An 18,530-nucleotide genomic window follows, 5' to 3' on the forward strand; every position below is an offset into this window, starting at 1 on the left:
TCTTAAAGTGAACAAGATTTGGCTACTAGTCCTGAAAGAGAGCAAGATAAAGACTCAACAAATACAAATGAGAAATCTCCCAGCAGACAGTGAGCACTAATTCAAGCAGACACTCATCCTCTTTTGCAGACCCTCCCACCCTGAGGCCTGCCATTAGCAACAGAACAAGACACATGCAAATCACTCCTGCCTTCCCAGGGTCACACAGTATATAAATAATAATAATAATAATAATAATAATAATAATAATAATAATAAATAATTTATATTTTCCTGCCTCTCCCACATGGATCGAGGCGGGATTACAGTCTGTTAAAACCTATACATCAATAATAAAATACATATAAACTACATCAATAAAAATAATACAATTAAACTTAAAACTAACATAGCCAACTCCTTTCCAGGCAAGCATTCTCTGAAGATGCCAGCCACAGATGCTGGCGAAACGTCACGAAGAAACTCTTCTAGAACATGGCCACATAGCCCCCAAAACCCGCAAAAAACTATGGGTGCCAGCCATGAAAGCCTTCGACTCCACATGTGCATGGTGTGCTAACAAGGTTATGATGAAACCCACTGGGTGACCTAAAGACATTGATATGAATTCACACTTCTTTAGTCCTGCTCAGAATGAAGGACATTTTGGAATTCCTCCTGGGCTGAAAGTTGAAATGGAAAACAGGGCCTGGAAAAGGAGGACCTCTAGTTACCCTGCCTTGAAGTTGTTTTTGACTTATGGTGACCCTAAGGCGATGCTATCATGGGGTTTTCTTGGTAAGTTTCTTCAGAGGGGTTTGCCATTGCCTTCCCCTGAGGCTGAGAGAGTGTGACTTGACCAAGATCACCCAGTGGGTTTCTATGGCTGACCTAGGAATTGACCCCTGATCTCCAGAGTCAGAGGTCCCAAACACACTGTGGAAATAACCCAGTTCGAGACCGCTTTAACTGCCCTGTCTTGGTGCTAGGGAGTCATGGGAATTGTAGTTCCTTGTGGCACCAGAGCTATCTCTGACATGGCTCCCAAAACTACACTTCCCAGGATTCCCTATCATTGAGCCAGGGCAGTTAAAGTGGTGTCAAACCGGATTACTTCTGTAGTGTGTTTGGGACCATAGTCCAATACTCAAACCCATGATGACACTGTCCTGGCTCTTGGGTTTTATTACATCAAGTCCTGGATGGGTGGAATAATTGTGTCAACTTTCCTGTCAGGCCAGCCACCTCCTCTGAGTAACTCTTAGGCCGTGTATATGGCAGACTAATAAGGTCCTGGTGAAAACCCACTGGGTGAGAGTCACACTCTCTCAGCCTCCTCAGGGGAAGACTTAGGCAACGCCAAACTTCCTTTGAGCAAATTTTGTCAAGAAGGCCCCTTAGTGTCGCCATAAGTGAGGAAAGACTTGAAGGCGCCCAGCTGTCCTGTGGTATTAAAGAGGCCTTTTATTTAAACCTGTGGCCTCTCCCTTGCAAGGCGCTTCATACTGTCCTGTTGTGTTGTGTGGACTTTGCACCTGCCTTTAGTTTGGATGAGTGAGTGAGTGAGGCTGCTGCATCCACACTGGAGAAATAACCCGGTTTGGCACCGCTTTAAATTTATCTTGGCTCAAGGCTGTGGAATTCTGGGAGTTGGAGTTTGTTGAGCCAGATAAGAGTTAAAGTGGTGCCAACCGGATTATTTCTCCAGCGTGGATGCACCCTGACACAAATAAAGGATGGTGGAGGGGGGCTGTGAGAGAAATGGGACTCTGTTTCTCTTTAGTAAACCTTAGAAAAGTTACTTTTTTGGACTACAACTCCCAAAAGGGGACTGAAAAGGTACAAGCCCCTCCTGCCTCTGTGGTCCTAAAAAGTAACTTTTCTAAGCTTTGCCCTTCCTGACAAACATTTCTATTTCCCTCACAACCATTTTCGTCATCCTTCCCCCCTCCTTTTTTTTGCGTATATGGTTTAAACCGAGATTCTAGCTCCGCCTCCTTTTCATTCCTTTCCAATCTCCTTCAACGCCAGGCTTTGGCCCGCCCTCTTCTCTCCGTTCCTTAAAAGCGATTGGCTGAAGTGACCCGCCACTTAAACAGGGAAGAAGAAGCCTTATAAAGAGCAGGGAGGGGGAGGAAAAAAAAGCAAGGAAAAGAACGAGAGACGAGAAGAAGGAAGGGATGAAGGAAGGGGGCGGGGTTAGTTTCGTGCTGTCAGTCTTGTGCCTGGGAAGGATGTGATTGGCTGGGGTGGCAGCAAAGAGGGGGCGGGACCAAGCAACCGCCGGCGTTCCTTTTCTTTTCGACCAGCCTCAGACACAGGCAAACCGGCTGGGCGCTTTTCAAAAAAGGCCAGCCACGGCGGCGAGCGCAGTGGGGCACGCGCGCCGCCGCTGAAAGAGAGCGCGAGCACGCGCAAGGAAGAGAGAGAGAGAGAGAGAGACGGCGGTTGCTGCTGCGCTTTATAAAAAGAAGAAGAAGAAGAATACGGAGAAGCGAGTCTGGCAGAGAAGAAGAAGAACAAGGGGACGAAGACATAAAAGAGGACTAGGCTGGCCACCGCTTCGGAGGAGCGCAGGTGAGTGAGTGGCCATGTCCGATGGGAGGAGAAGGAGGATGGAGAGAGACCTTCCCTCCCTTTTCTTCCTCTCTCTTTGCTTTGGTGCGGTTCCCAGGTTGGATCTCTTGGACTACAACTCCCATCGTCCCCTCTCAGATGAGGGAGAGCGTCCCTGAGGAGAGCGGGGATGGGAAATGTAGTCCTCAACCTCCTCCTCCTCCTCCTCTTTTGCCCGACGATGCTTTCCAGGTCTGGTCTCTTGGACTACAACTCCCATCATCCCCTCAGCGGAGGGCGAGCGGGGATGGGAAATGTAGTCCCCCTTGGCCGCCTCTGCTGAGCTAAGAGCCTTTCTCCTAAAGGACCCACTTTGCGCTGGGTTCAAAAGCGGTCAGATGAGAAGGAAGAAGAAGAAGAGTCCAATGGAGAGCCAGCCATTCAGCCAGCGAGAGTCACGTTGGCGGCTTCTTCTGCCTGGCAGGGAGGGCAAGGCGCTGCTGCTGCTGGGTCTGCGCTGCAGGAACCAGGAGGCGCTCCCACTCCGCTTCGGAAAGTGCCCCTGGGAGGCTCTGATTTGTTGCCTGTGGTCCCCCCAAACACACGGCAGACATAATCCACTTTGAGACCGCCTTAACTGCCCCTGGCTCAGTGCTATTAGGGAACCCTAGGGATTGTAGTTTATTGTGGCACCAGAGCCCTCTGGCAGAGAACTACAGCTCCCAGGACTTGCTAATAGCCCTGAGCCAGGGCAGGTAAAGCTCTCTCAAACTGGATCATGTCTGCAGTGAGTTTGGGGCCATTATTATGACCATTATTATGACCATTATCACCCTGGTCTCTGACAGATTCCCGGCCTAACACTCAAATCACTAGTGCCAGCGGTTCTCAACCTTCCTAATGCTGGCACCCTTTAATACAGTTCCTCATGTGGGGGTGACCCCCAACCATAAAACTCTGCAGGGTCTCGGCCCCTAAGACCATTGGTAATGCGTGTTTTGCAGTGGTCTTAGGCGACCCCTGTGAAAGTGTCATTCAGCCCCTAAAGGGGTCAAGACCCACAGGTTGAGAACTGCTGCAGGATGCCATGCTTACATGCCCATAAATACCTTTTGTAACCCAGTCCTGCACTGAAACCACTACACTGTGCTACAAAGCAACCAAGCCCAGGATTCTGTAGGACAGCAGTTAAAGCGGTGTTGTGTGTACAGTGTAGATGCGCCTTTTTAGTCGTAGGTCAGGGTAGGAGTTAAATTAGTGGGATGTGCGCAGCTCCAGGGCCCCAGGCTTGCAGGTGTCGGGATTTTTGTCTTTTTGCTGGAGCAGCTTTTTTAATCGGCGTCGCTTTTATCCTTGCCTAACCCCCAGCATCTTGCCTGCAGATGCTGCAAAAAATAGCCACAGAGGGGGGTTCCTTTTCCATAATGTTTTGCTTCAACATCTTCTAATCGTTTTCAATGCTTTCCTATCGTTTTTCCTTTGCTGTGTGCAATCCTTTTGTGTAGGTGACCACGCAACTGCGTTATCATACAACACGCACCCTCATCTGTGGAGTTAATGAACACAAGATGTCAGTTGGGCTGGTTTGTAAGAGAGCAGAGTGATTATTTGTGTCTAAAAATATGCGCATCTGTGGCAGGAGCAGCTGCTGGACAAGAAAGAGAGCGCCCTTGTGTATGGAGTACTGTAGAGGGCTTTTTGCTGTGTGTGATCATTGTATACTCATGGCACCTTCTCGCTCCATGGTCTCCAAACTGTGCTCTTTAAGGGATTTTGGACTCCGGCTCCCAGAGTCCCAGACTGTTGTCCAATATGGCTGGGGCTTCTGGATGCTGAAACTCAAAATCTCCTAAAGAGCACAGTTTGAGGACCACTGCTCTAGGCAATATATAGTGAATAAACAATGGCTTAAAATAAGGTGCAAAATGAGACCTTAAATATAGTAAGAACCTAATGCAGTGGGTCTTTGGTATCTCCATGGGATTGGGTTCCAGAACCTCCCATGGACACCAAAATCTCTGGATGCTCAGGTCCCATTATCTACTACAATGGGGTAGTAGAATGATGCCCCTATATAAAATAGCAAAATCAAGGTTTGCTTTCTGAAATTTACACATTTTAGGGAATATTTTCAAGCTGTGCATAGTCGAATCCATGGATATGGAGTGCTGGCTGTACTTGTGTGATAGAAGTGGTGTAGCTCTTGAAGTACTAAAAGGTCTGTGAGTGTTACTGCTTCTGTCGCTTCACATAAAGCAGCTTTCTCTGAGTCCACTTTGTAGCACCTCTGTCAGTGCCAGGAGGGGTTGGTATTGCTGGGCACCTGCTGGGGCCCACATTTCTGCAAAATGGTCACTGTCACCCCCTCGGAAGCTTTCTTGTCCACCAGTTCCTCTTCCTTGCACTCACTGCCTGCCCATCGCTCCTCTGAGCATGCAAACGGTGGCAAGTGAAAGGGCAGTTACTTCCATTGGGTAGGTTGATTACTTATTACCCTTTGGTACAGTGAGCTCAAGATGGTGCCTATGGCTTTCCTCCTCTTCTCTTCAGGCCTCATACCAAACTGGGAGGCAGGTCTGGCAGAAAGCGAGGGAGTGGCCCAAGGTCACCCAGGGAATGCCCTGGTTCACTGGAGTCTTGAAACTGGCTCTCCTGCCAAGTCCAGTCCAACACTTATTTATTTATTTATTTATTTATGGTATTTATACCACTCCCTTCAGCCCTAATGGCTCTCAGAGTGGCTTACAATTATTATTTTTAATCAGACAATCTAAAAGACACGAAACAAAAGGAGAAGGGAATGGTGGAGGGAAAGGGGATGAGGTCCAGTGGTTCTTCTCTCTCTCTAAGGCCTGGACCAAGACAGATGGACTGGAGGGAGGGCACTTGAGCCACTACACTAGATCGGCTCTTTTAAACCATTTTGCATTAGCTGGGCATTGCACCTGGGATGACTGCTTGGAAAGCAGAGTTAGTCACGGTACAACCAGTGCCCTGCCTTCACTTGCCTTGCAGAATTTGGAAGCAGGGAGAAAGTGTCTCACTTGGAAGGGATTCATTTCAGGTACCTTGCCTCTGCTGGAGCTGGTGCTGACCTCTTTAATGAGAAGTTATTTAGCAGGTGACTGCCTGCAAAATGCATTGCCCTCTCGATTGGTTTTAGAACAGGTTATTTATAGTGTGTCAACATCATAACTACACCCCCCCTCCGCCCCGCATTACAAGGCTATTTTCTTTTCATGAAGTCCTTTGTATCCCTAAATCCTTTGGCACTGAGTTCAATGGGAATCATTCCCTAGTTACTAGTTTAGGGTTGCAGCCTTAGATTATGAGCCCTCAGGAGGCAGGACTGGGGACATGAAGAAACATCTGTAAGTCACTCTGACCTATGGGATAGTGGCCCATTCCTTCTCAGCCACATCAGCACATAGCTACATAGACTAAGCCAGGCATCTTGAACTTCATCATAAAAGCAGAGTAGGAGCCAGATAAGCATTATCTCTTCACCATTCGTAGTTCAATCACCTACTTGTCATTGTAGTCAGACATAAAATTATACCACCCGTCTTGCTTTTTAGCCCATGAAAATTGTGTCTCTCTCAAGAGGTATTTGCACTACTGTCAGTGTAAATCTGTACTAGAGATGTAACATTTTTGGTAATGTTGAAATGATAAGAAAAAACAAAGTTGGGAAAGGCCTGAAATAACATACTTCACCAGCATAACATTTTACTGGTTTGGAAACATAGAACACTTCATTACTTATATAAAATATATATGTTTATTGTTTGGCATATTTCTGAAATTTACAAATATAAAAGCTTTGGTGGTATATATGAGAAACTGTGAATACACTCTATACCAGAGGAGGACAAGTGTCATGATTGGAAGGGCTGCAATTGGCCCTCTAGGAGACCTTGGAAGGTTGTGCTCCTTGCAAATAATGATGATGATGATGATGATGATGATGATGATGATGATGATGATAATAATAATAATAATAATAATTTATTTGCCAGCAAATGGCCTTTGGGGTGGATGGGGGCAATTTTGCAATGTTTCAAGGGAGGTTAGGCCCAGGAGAGGTCCTTTTTTCTAACAGGAAGTAAGGTGGAAGCCAACTTCTGTTTCACTTCCTTTTAGAAAAAAGGCCTCCTGGGAAAATTTCCCTCCACATTGAAGGCTAATTTCTTTTTCCAACAAAAGATTTTGGGGCCCTGGAGGGCCTCAGAAAGACTGTATTTTCTCACCCTTTCTCTGTACTAAAAATAAATATAAAAACCATTAATAAACAAAATAAAAATGGATTATTTGGACAGAAATAGGTTCATGGAGTTGGATTTTATGCTAGACTAGGTTAGACTAGGTTAGCAGTACAGTTGTCTCTGATTTGAATTGGTTTCTGAAATATTAACTGTTGAATCTGAGCATTAATTTCTGTCTTCATGTCCATCAGGCCCATACTCTGCAGTCTGGAAAGGGATGGCTCTGAAAGCAAGTAGGCTATCATGGGTTTGAATCGTTATAGTTCTTGACATTTTGATTGAATAAAAACTTGTCTTCAAAATTATTTCACTCCCTCAGGAAGAGAAAATATGTCCACACACACACACACACACACACACGTATGGTCTACAGAGTTTCAGGCTTTTTTACTGGAAAAATTGAAAATCTGTTGGACATGGCAAAAATGAAACAGGCATTTTTCCATTATTTTATTTTATTTTTTCTTACTCTTCACATCTCTGGTCTTTATTTAGAATTATTTTATTTGTGGACATTTTTTGAGATGTTTAATGCTATACCTGTAATCTTAAGTAACTTTATATTCAAACAGTTAATAGGAGTGGTTTTCAAACATTTAGCGCTGTGACCCCCTTTACATGTACCTGCAGACATTGCTCCCTCCCACTCATTTTGAGGGACATCCCAGTCTTGGAGGGGCATTCCAGTAACCCCACCACTCTGTCTGGGTTCTGAAATTGTAGATTCCATCATATTAAGTGGGACTGGATGTTTGCGTACAATGAAACTCTTTAGAAGTAAGGCCCATTGAACCCAGCAGTAAGAAGTAAGGCCTGCTGTCTCCTCATAAGTAAGGCCTGCTAAACTCAGTGGGACTTAACTTCTGGGGATCACATACGTGCAGCTGGGCAATTAAATGAATGCTTTTGCAGTCATACATGGCTTTTGTTCTGCAGTAGTATTGCTTGCTGGTTTGTCAAGATTCTTTTGGGAAGAGAAGCTGGTCCTGGTCCAGCAGAACAGACCCACAAGACCCTCACGTCCAAAAAGTGTTCCAGGCAGTAGGTGTTACCATTGGTGGGAAAGAAGAGCACAGCCAGCTGCAGGGGCTTGACATGCTGGTACCACGGCTGGATCCAAGTCAAGCTGGTGTTGAGCTGCTCCATGGCCCTGGTTTGCCTAGGGCACTTGCAGTGGTGGGGCATCAGCACATGTAAGTGTGTGCACATTGGGCTGCTGGCACAGTTGAGTCTGGCCACAAAGTGGGTAACCAGCTCTGTCACCACAGCTGAGTCCTCCACCAGCATTCAGTGCAAGCATGCCACCTATCAGAATGTGCGGGCCAGCCATGTCAGCTCTATTTTCTGCATCGGCTGGCTGTAAGTCTGACAGCATAGAATCACTGAGAGCATCTGGCAATGACACAGCGACATATAGCCCCCCCGAGCATCTATGGCAACACCCCCCCCTTGTTGTGCCTCAGTTTGAGAACCATTAATTAATAGAATTCAGAACAAAGGCTTTTATATTCTTTGTTTGAAGGTTCAAACACTGTAGCTCCCTTTATATATTTTAAGTGTTATTTTAAACAAAATAACTAATTTCCATGCATTCTCTGAGTCAGAAAGTCAGAATGTTTTAGTGGATGTGATGTAAGACACAAGACTTGTAGCCTGTTCCATTGTGTGTTTACTTGGAAGTAAGCCTGAGTGCATGAGAATTAAAACTGTAAATATAAAATTCCTGCTTACTGATTATTTGATGGACAGCTTTTTCACTGAAGTGGCCCATTTGGTCATGAAATTAAGTTCTTTGCTTTTCATTGATTTAAACAGAACAATGGCCTGTTACAGACTGCCAAAATAAAGCTGCTTGGGGTCTCTTTGGAGGCATGCTGTTTAAATGATGCATGCACCCTAAGAATCCAGAAGCTGCACCAAAGCTGCACTCCAGTGCTTAGGAATGGAGTGTGGCTTTGGCGCGACCTCCGGACTCTTAGGACCCATGCATCATTTAAATAGCATACCTCCAAAGAGACCCGAAGCAGCTTTATTTTGGCCTGTCTGTAACAGGCCAATATAACTTTTAACTCCACTTTTGAATTTGAGATCCAGTGTGGCATAGTGATTTGAGTGTTGGACTATGACTCTGGAGACCAGAGTTCAATTCCCAGCTTGGCCATGAAACCTACTAGGTGACCTGGGGAAAGTCACACACTCTCAGCCTCAGAGGATAGCAATGGCAAACCCCCTCTGAAGAAACTTGCCAAGAAAACCCCCATGATATTTCACCTTAGGGTTGTCATATGTCAAAAGGGACTTGAAGGCACACAACAACAAACTTCACTTTCATAGTTTAATACTACATCTTACTTACTTATGCCCATTATGTTTTGGTTTTACTTTTTATTCTTGATTATTCTGTCTGGTCACAGCATGTTACAATTCTTAGCATAAACCCAGAAACACAGAACCTTCATTAGCTTTTTGGGGGCTTTCAGAATATATTATCAGCTTTGTATTAGTCAGGATGCTGGAATTCCAAGCCAACAATATGGCATGCAATTCATATAGATCTGTCATAAAGTGTGAATCATGAGAGATTCCAATAAGATACAGAGTTAAAGACGTCAGGACAAAACTTCTGCTTTTCTCCGGAAGAGTTTGTGGTAAATCTTCAGTATGTTGACTGACGTACTATCGTAGTTACTGGTAGTGTTTAAAAAATTGCACAACCTATATATAGTTTAGCCAGTGTGTACATTTATACTTATGCAAAATATAAGGTAAAACATCTAAAACTATTTTAAACAATTAGAATCTAAGTAGAGAGCCTGGTTTAGTAAGCTCTAGTTATGCTTTATACTTTACCAACCTTCTGCTTAGGGTGTGCATCCGTTTTACTGTGGGACTACATGAAGTGAAGTGACAGGAAGGATGTGAAATGCGTTAGCAAATGTTGAGACTTTAAAGACCAGGCATTCAGATGCTCCTTGAGCGAGCAGCTCTAAATCATAGCTAAGCAACAGAGAGAAAATTTTGGACCTCTTCCCAGTCAGCTAGGGATTACCATCATAAATCATTTGCCAATTTATAGATGACACCAGTCACACTGTACACTCTGTAATTTATGAATATGTGAAATGGTATTACTTGTTATTTGTCTAATCTGCTTTTAATTATTTAGTTGCTGATCATAAGATCTGTTTCTTAACTATTACATATCCTTGTGATTATTTAGACCAAAGATTTTTAAAAAAATTGGGAGGGAGAAAAAAGTTCTGCTATCTGTTAGGAGACCTCTGTCTGCATGCTTGTTGGCTTACTTAGAGCAACGTAGAAGCCATTATGGCTCTCCCTTTGCAGAATTAATTTAAGATTCAGTCTTAAGAAGGCATTCTAATAAATTACCTGCAATAGCAAGAGTTTAGATGATCTATAAATCCTCCCCCCCACTCAATGGTGTTGGGTTTGTGTTTTTTTTTGGAAATTTTTGAATTGGTAAATAACATTTTCTAGTGTCATAAATAAGTGTTATGATTTAACATAAGTATGCAATTGTATATTTAGTAAACCAGCTTGGGAATAATGTTGCCTTAAATTTTACCTGCTGCTTAAATGTCTGAAATGGTTTTTTTCAGTAATCAAAAATAGTGGTACTGAAATATTTAATGAAGAAATAAATCAATTAAACAAACTTAGCATGCCCTAAATACAAGCAATTTCAACGCTTTATTTGCTTTTGTTGACATTCTTGTAAATATTTTAAAACCTATCAAAGAACATACCCTCCCTTAAAGTTGTTGAGATTGTAACAAAAATATTGAAGGCACTGAAAACAATTAACATAATAATTTTAATATGGATAGAAAACTGTCAATCCAAATCCTGACTCCTTTTCTATTCATTTTAAAATACTGTACTGTACAGTCAGCTTCTGCATCCACTGATTCTTCTTTATTCATGGAATCAACCAACCATGGTTTCAAAATATTTTTTAAAAACATAAATTCCAAAATGCAAACCTTGATTTTGCCATTTTATATAAGGGACACCATTTTACTACACCATTGTACTTAATGGGATATGAGCAGCCATTGATTTTGGTATCCATGGAGGGGGGCTGGAACTAAACCCCAACAGATTCCAAGGGCCCATTGTACTGCTTTGAGATGACATTTCTATAGCAAGTAGTATAGAAATTAATTAAATAGTAATAACATTTTTGGGGTAACCTAAGCCCCATAGGTTGCTTTAGTGCAATGTTAAGTATTGCGGTAACAAAAAATAATTTAACAGTTCCATCCTTTAAAAAACTTTGAGTTGAATACCACATACCATTTACATGTTACCTTATAGTGGATAGTGTCTAGCACTGTCACTCTGGGGCAGGTTACAGCAATAAAAATACATAGAGAATACAATAAAATTAAAAATTAGTCCCTTTCCAACTCCCCATCCCACTACTAAAATTACAATTAAATTAATTAAGAATTAATTCTGTTATTGGAATTGGAATTGGGAATGAATCTCTGTACCCCTTACACACCATGAAAACATGGTCTAGGTTTGGGAAACACCCTGGAGCCTGCTGTTGGGTTGTATAGAGGGCTGCAGAGGAGCGGGGAGTCCTGTCATGCTAATGGATGTCTGATTATTGTGGCATGGAGTGTAATCCAGTATTCCAAAATACTTTCATTCTAAATATACAAAATGTTGTTCAGATTTCAAAACTAGCAGCTTTTTGTTGTACAATAAGTACATGGGTCCCATATTAGGAGGAAGGCAGGAGACAGAATTCCAACTGGAGCCAAGGTTACAAAGAATAGCTGTGTGCTAGGACTCTTTGGCACTTATATTTAAATACATATTTCTTTGACAGGTGAAAATTGGTAACCAGAATTGGAGAGACCCCATGCACTGACTATGTCCAGGAGGAAGTCTGAGAACAAAAGCCTTCCAGGCTTGTTGCCTGCATCTCTTCAGACACAAATAAAGACAGAGAATTTTCACAGTTTCTATGAAGTAGAACCAAAAGAGTTGGGAAGGTAAGAATATTTGGCCTTTATATTTTAACAATTGATATTATTCTGCATTTGAGTGTTCATTCATGTGGGGTAATCTCTATAATATAAAGCATAAATTTAACTTGAACAAATCAGTTAACTTTTTTTTTTTTAACATTGTGGCTCAACTGATTAAGAAAAGGAGGGTCCCAGTCCTGTTTACCTGAGGAGAGTAGGCTGCAGAACATTTTCATTTTGAAGCCCCACCATAGGCCTTCTTCATCCATCTTGCCTTAGTCCTAGGCCATGTTGCTGCTGTGCTGCCTTGGCCTACTTTCTGTTGCCTCCTGTATCTCAACTTGATACAGACTTCTCTCCCTTGCTTGCTTTTGCATGGCTCCTATTAGGCTGAAAATCAGACCAGAGTCATATACAAAAGCAGTTTGTGGAAAGCGAAAATGTGAGGCAGGCAGAGGAATATTTCAGTTATGGTCAAGTATACACCAATCAAGCTGGTCCCTTGCTTGGAAGCAGGGTCCATGTATCCCTTTCTAACAATGACGTGGCTTCATTTACACAGTGTAATTGAGATATTCCTCAGTTTTCCATGCATTGTGGGGAACATGAGATGGGAAGAGTCTTTAATTTCATCTGCTGCAGGAAAGACAGACCCTTCCAAGTTCCATGCAGTGAACTTGGGGGGGGGGGTCAATCTCTCACTTCACACTGCACTTTGAAGAGTCTATAAGAGGCTTCCATGAGGGAAGAAACAACCCCCTCTCAACCCCTCTGTTCTGGAGAAGTATGGGTCATTGGTTATTGCAAAATGGTGTAAATGTCATTGTGGTGTGGTATTCTCTTTGAATCTAGGCATGTGTGTGCCACCCATCTATTGTTCCAAATCAGTTAATACATAATGCAATATATTTTACCTGTGAGCTAATTATGGTGTGGTTTGAGTGTTGGACTGTGACTCTGGAAGCTGGGGTTCAGATCCCTGCTCAGCCATGGAAACTAATTGGGTGACTTTGGAGTAAGTCACACACTCAGCCTCAGAGGAATGCAAAGACAATCCCTCTCTAAGCAAGTCTTGCCATGAAAACCCCATGATAGATTTGCCTTAGTATTGCCATACATTGGAAATGACTTGGAGGCACAGAGCAGCAACAAAATAATGATAATTTTACCTGATGTTAATGAATGGTTGCCAAACAGTGTGCTCTTGTAGTATATAGCACATGGCACATGCAGTATTAATGAAACAAAAATACAGAAAGTTTTCCAGTGTTGACTGAGCTTTCAAGAAATGAGGGGCTGGAAATTGAAGTATTTTAATTTCTGTGGACAACACATTAGTGTTTGTGGAAGTTAAGATGCTGGCTGTGACCTGCTTATCATGGAATGTGTGAGCATTCCAGCTGCCCAGGGAACAAACTATCCATATGTTTGCAACAACACCTTTACAAGGGAAAGGAAAACCATCAGTCTGTCTGGAAGTAAAACATTACAAAGGACAGTATACTTTGTGAGGACTAGGAAGATGTCCCAGGAGGTAGGAAGACATAGGAAATCCGACTCAACAGGAAGAATGTGACATTGGTGACATTGTGTGTGACTGAATGTGGCATGCTGCAAACTTTACAGCACTCTATAAATAAATGTTAATAATAATAACAACAACATTGCAGTGACTGAATTTCACTGTTTAATATGAGTCAGCAGTTGAAAGCTTATAGCTTTGTGCTCTGAACTTGAATATGATTTTTTCTTTTAAAAATTATATATTTGTTGATCCAGAGTAGATCAAATCCAAAATGAGATGAGTGGGAGTGCAGCCCCCTGCACCCTTTGAAAGCCATACCACTCAGGTGCTTTTACTTGACCTTGCCAATACATCCAATACCAGAGCCCATGCTGCTCTGGATTGCCTATGGAGAGGCACTGAAAGGAGCAGGGGAAAAGAAAACCCTGTCGGGAGGTGGCAGTCTTTTTCGGTCAGTCAGTCAATCTATACATTGCCTTTCCCCCTAAGATTGGTGCTCAAGGCAGTTTATGATTAAATGAAATAAAACCACATGTAGCTAAACACATACACAATCTTGAAATTTAAATAGTATTAAACTGCTAATAAATTTTCATATTTTCCAGCCTTGTGTGTGTGTAGTGCCCTCATGTGGAAGATTTACTGCTTTTACAGTTAGCTTAAATCCCTTTTCTAATGTTGAGTTATAGTTGAGTTATATTTGGTTTTCTTTGTTTTCCCTTTCTAGCTTCATGCAAGCTTCTTTAAACTCCCTCACTTTATTGACAGTGGCATGTGTCTCTCCTTTTAATGAACTCTTCAGGCCCACACTTTTAGGTGAAACATCCTCTTAATCCAAGTTTTTGCAGGAGACCTCAGAGGTTGATAGGTGCCTCCTGTTAATCCCCAGTGAGAAGGGTGAAAATCATCCAATGATGAGGACTCGGCAACCTCAGATTTTGGCTAGCTGGTAAGCAGAACCAACATGCGTTGAGCTCTGCTTCTTCCATGCCCAGTTGTGCCATTTCATTGTACAATAGCACACTTCCCGTAGGACAAATTTTCCCCCATGGCTATCAGTTTGATCTGTTAAGATAATATGCATTCTACATAATGCATATTGTCAACTATTAGAAACATATATCTTACTGTATGTACTTGTGAGGTACTTCCATGCTGAAATAAATGTCTGTGGTTCATCATGCATGATTTTTGTCATGTTTGAATTATACTGATAGTAGAGATTGCAGAGATGGGCACAGGCTGGGTCAGACCAGGCCAAATAGTTATCCAGCCTAAAGATAAAAGGATACAGTGAGTTGACTGTGCCTACTGGATGTAGCTCATGATCCTCAAATATATGAATAGACACTTTGAATAGATCTGGAGAGCAGATATTCCAAATGCTATGATCAGTCTTCTGATCAGATGCGTAGTAGTTATGCCAGTGTACCTGTAGATAAGTATGCATAAAATGTATTATGCTGTGTACATTAAGCTATGTACATTAATTCCTCCTTTATTTGATATAATGCTGGGAAACTTCCTCATAGTAATTTTATACCAGTGAGTGAATGAGCAGAGTGAGGCAATACTAATTGTGGGAGTTGCGCTTATGCTTTATTGTGTACAGAATTTGGTTGATTCACTCTTAGACATGTAGGGGCTGTACACATAGGTGAGGAAGCACCGCCCCTCTTTGCTGCGCAGTGTTGCTGCAGCAACCAAACCTAGAGCGGCTCCTTTTTGCAGTGCGATAAGGGCTTATGATAAGACCCTTATGATGTCGCTTCCTGTAAGAGATGTGTGGCTACTCAGACGCTCACATGTCATCTACATGCCCCCCTTGTGGGCGGTGCCGCCCGCACGTCACAGGGCTCGAAAGAGTGCGGTTGGTTCGTGGTCCCAAGCCCTACTTATCTCTGCCAGGATGCCATTTCCTGGCGGTGTGTACCGGCCCGTAGTTGCATTTTTAAGAAAATGGTCTTTCATGTTGAAGGTACAGGCAAAATGTCTAATATATGGTTCATAGGGGAGCTTTTTCTGTTTGTATTTCATTGCACAATTCTTTTGCTAACTTTGGAATGAGGCACCCTTTGTCTTGTTACATTCAGTGTGTACTTCTTGAAAAATTCTTCCCCTAATTGCTTTATAATGGTGTCCCAATGGAACTATTCAGTGTTTTTGAAAAAGGAAACAAAACAGTAATTTTCTGCCAAGTTTTTCTGAGAGTTGCACATCAGTTTACTTGTAAGCAGACTTGATTTGTGTTAGGATCTTCCACAGTGGCTGGATCTTCCTATTTGAAAGACCCTCTAAAGAAATTAGATGCTTGTGGATTTCCGCCATCCATGTAATATATTTTAAATTATTTATCTTGTTTTGACAGATGAAAGATTTAACGTGTGTGAATTCTACCACTTGTCATTGTAAGCTGTTGAACTAGGAAGTCTTCTAAAAAGGGCACCCTTCATGATGTTTATCCATACAGTTAACATTAAAGTTGATTTGCAGAGCAATGTTCTCAGTGGCTGGCCCATAAACCTGGACCTTTCCCCATAGTATTTCACAACTTCTCTTAAGCGGTGATGGTCAGAACTGGATCAGGAATATTGCAATTAGGCGTTTATTAACATACTAATATGATTTTTAAAAAATGTTCACTTGCCCTGAACCTAAGGAAAAATGATAGCTCAGGAGCTTAAAAGTACATAAACAAGGGTTTTTAGAAAGCTTTTTCTACATATATACTATATACTTTTCATTTGCGTATCTTCCAAGTCTTTAAAGGCTTGTTTTTGTGCCCAGTTTAATCTTAGAAACATTTCACTATTATATTTCTGGGCATACTTATAAACATTAGCATTGAAATCAAAATCCTGGTTTATAGGCATTCATAACTTGGCTGAGGGAACACATTTTTCTTTACTTCCTAAAAGGTCAACTTGGTTTCTAAGCAGTGTGTGGTTTTCTTCTGAAAACACAAGCTTACCAAAATGCATTTTTGGTTCTACAGTTAAACAGTTGGTAAGGAGACAAAATTTGTATGACTTGTTTTTTTTGCTTGCAGTTTAAAATGAGCTGTTGTTTGAAGGCTTGGGGCTCTACTTTTGTGCTTTACCCTGAATATCCTCTCTATGTATGAGTACATTTATGCACACATACACTTTTGTCAGGCTTGTGCATTTGCTGATCAGTTACAAGTGCCCAACCTTAGCCATTTTACATCCTCTCGCCTTTGACTTTTCTGACAAAGTAACACAGAAAAATGAATATATGTGGTAAAAGGAAGTACTGTATTGTAAGGGTTGTGGTCTTCAGCACAGATCCCAATTTACCTGTTGAAAACGAAAGATGTAATAACTAGTTTAGGCTTCAGATGACTCAATTGTCCCAAACCTAGATTAAGAGTGTGGCCTCTTTCTTTTTGTAGTAATATAGTAGTTGGAGTCTGAAGTATTTTTAAAGGAGGTGCTGCAGAGTAGTACAGTCGGCCCTTCTTATACACGGATTTTTTATACACGGATTTAAGCATACACGGTTTGAAAATGTTCCAAAAAAGTATAAATTTACCTTGCTGTTCCATTTTTTATTAGGGATACCATTTTGCTATGTCCTTATATTTAATGGGACTTGAGCATACACGGATTTTGTTATACACGGGGGATCTTGGAACCAAACCCCAGCGTATAACAAGGGTCCACTGTATAATGCAAGCAGAAGTGTGTTAGATGTTTTGAAATCTGTTTTTGAAGGAATTCTTTTGGAGATCTTCTGAGGAGAAATACAAATTGAGTCTCCCTTATCCAAAATACTTGGGATCAGAAGTGTTTTGAATTTTGAGTTCTTTTTCTTTCAGGTTTTGGAACATTTGCATATACTTAATACAGTACTTGTATATATCTTGGAATATTTGCATGTATCTTGGGGATGGGGCCTAAGTCTAAACATAAAATTCATTTATATTTCATATATACCTAATACACATAACCTGAAGGTAATTTTATACAATATTTTAATAACTTTGTGCATGAAAAAAAGTTGTGTACATTGAGCCACCAGAAAGCAAAGATGTCACTGTCTCAGCCACTTCCTTCAGATTTTGGAGCATTTCAGGTTTTGCATTTTTGGATAAGGGATATTCAATTGGATATCAGAGTTTTTTAAAAGAAAAGTTTTGTGATTTTCAAGGGAATCATAAAGATTGTATCTGCTGTATTTAAGAAGTTTGCTGAGTTAAACTATGCTGTAGGGTTGGATGAAGCTTCATTAAATATTTGTGCAAGACTTTAAAAGGGTGTCTTATCTCAAGATCTTGAATACAGAACTATAAGTTATGTACTTGGTAAGTTCGCTTACACTCCATTTTAAATTCCTCAAACAGATTTCCACCATCTTAATATACGTTCAGCATAGCTTTTAATTCATGAATGTTGGGATCCACTTAATATAGTTACAAACATTGCCTTAATTGTTCTTTGCCAATTTATCTTAATGAATAATGTTTGATTTCAGAATCCTAACAATAGTGACTTCCTGAATAAAGTACAGTACTGTATGTAACCAATGCAGCTGCTGCATGTAGGCTTGTAGGTGTTTAGCCTCCTTCTTCCCACTCAGACCAGTCAGACATCTGAACTTGGACTAAATGTGTGTGCTAAATAAATGTGCGATTATTAATGTTTCTTACATAACATAGCTTGCTTCTGGGATTCATTTCCTCAAGAGCCTGGGATTAAGATGGAACAGGATGAAGGAACTGTATAGTTGGTATGAGGACACAGAAGATACTGAATGTAGCCATTCAATGGCTGTGTGGTTAGGTTTAGAATTGCAGCACATACCAATAGCTGGGCTTGGTCAGAAAAAAAGGCACAGAATTAATGTAGAATTTGAGCATATATTAAGAGGATGCCAGTCTTCAGAGTTAGGTTTTTAGGGTGTTAATTCGGAACCCTGCCTGTAGATATCATTACACAGTAAGATCTCTCAGTAGAATTGCTTTGTTTCCAAGAACAGTACAAAACTTCGGCATAGATTTTGAGGCAATAGAGCAACACTGAGGTACTCCATAGGACCCCACATTCAGTATGACATTTACATACGTGTATATGGCATGTTAAAAAAAACCAGTCTCAAGGATTGTGCAGCCAAATAGCACAAAACATTTTTTTAAATCCATACAAAACAAATATATAACGTTACCATGGGGTCAGAATAACT

At 41.5% G+C, this 18,530-nt stretch overlaps 1 protein-coding gene across 1 annotated transcript in view; it reads left to right on the forward strand.

The window, feature by feature from the left end:
• The first annotated feature begins 2,165 nt into the window (after nucleotides 1-2,165).
• STK17B (serine/threonine kinase 17b) overlaps nucleotides 2,166-18,530 on the forward strand; it is a 30,382-nt gene continuing 14,017 nt past the window's right edge. Inside the window, exons 1-2 of the mRNA XM_042446292.1 lie at nucleotides 2,166-2,556; nucleotides 11,662-11,827. Of these exons, the coding sequence (XP_042302226.1) occupies nucleotides 11,706-11,827 (122 nt within the window). The 5' untranslated portion in view covers nucleotides 2,166-2,556; nucleotides 11,662-11,705. The remainder of the gene's footprint in view (nucleotides 2,557-11,661; nucleotides 11,828-18,530) is intronic.

This window comes from Sceloporus undulatus, chromosome 1 (genome assembly GCF_019175285.1).
Source record: "Sceloporus undulatus isolate JIND9_A2432 ecotype Alabama chromosome 1, SceUnd_v1.1, whole genome shotgun sequence".
Lineage (NCBI taxonomy): Eukaryota > Metazoa > Chordata > Lepidosauria > Squamata > Phrynosomatidae > Sceloporus > Sceloporus undulatus.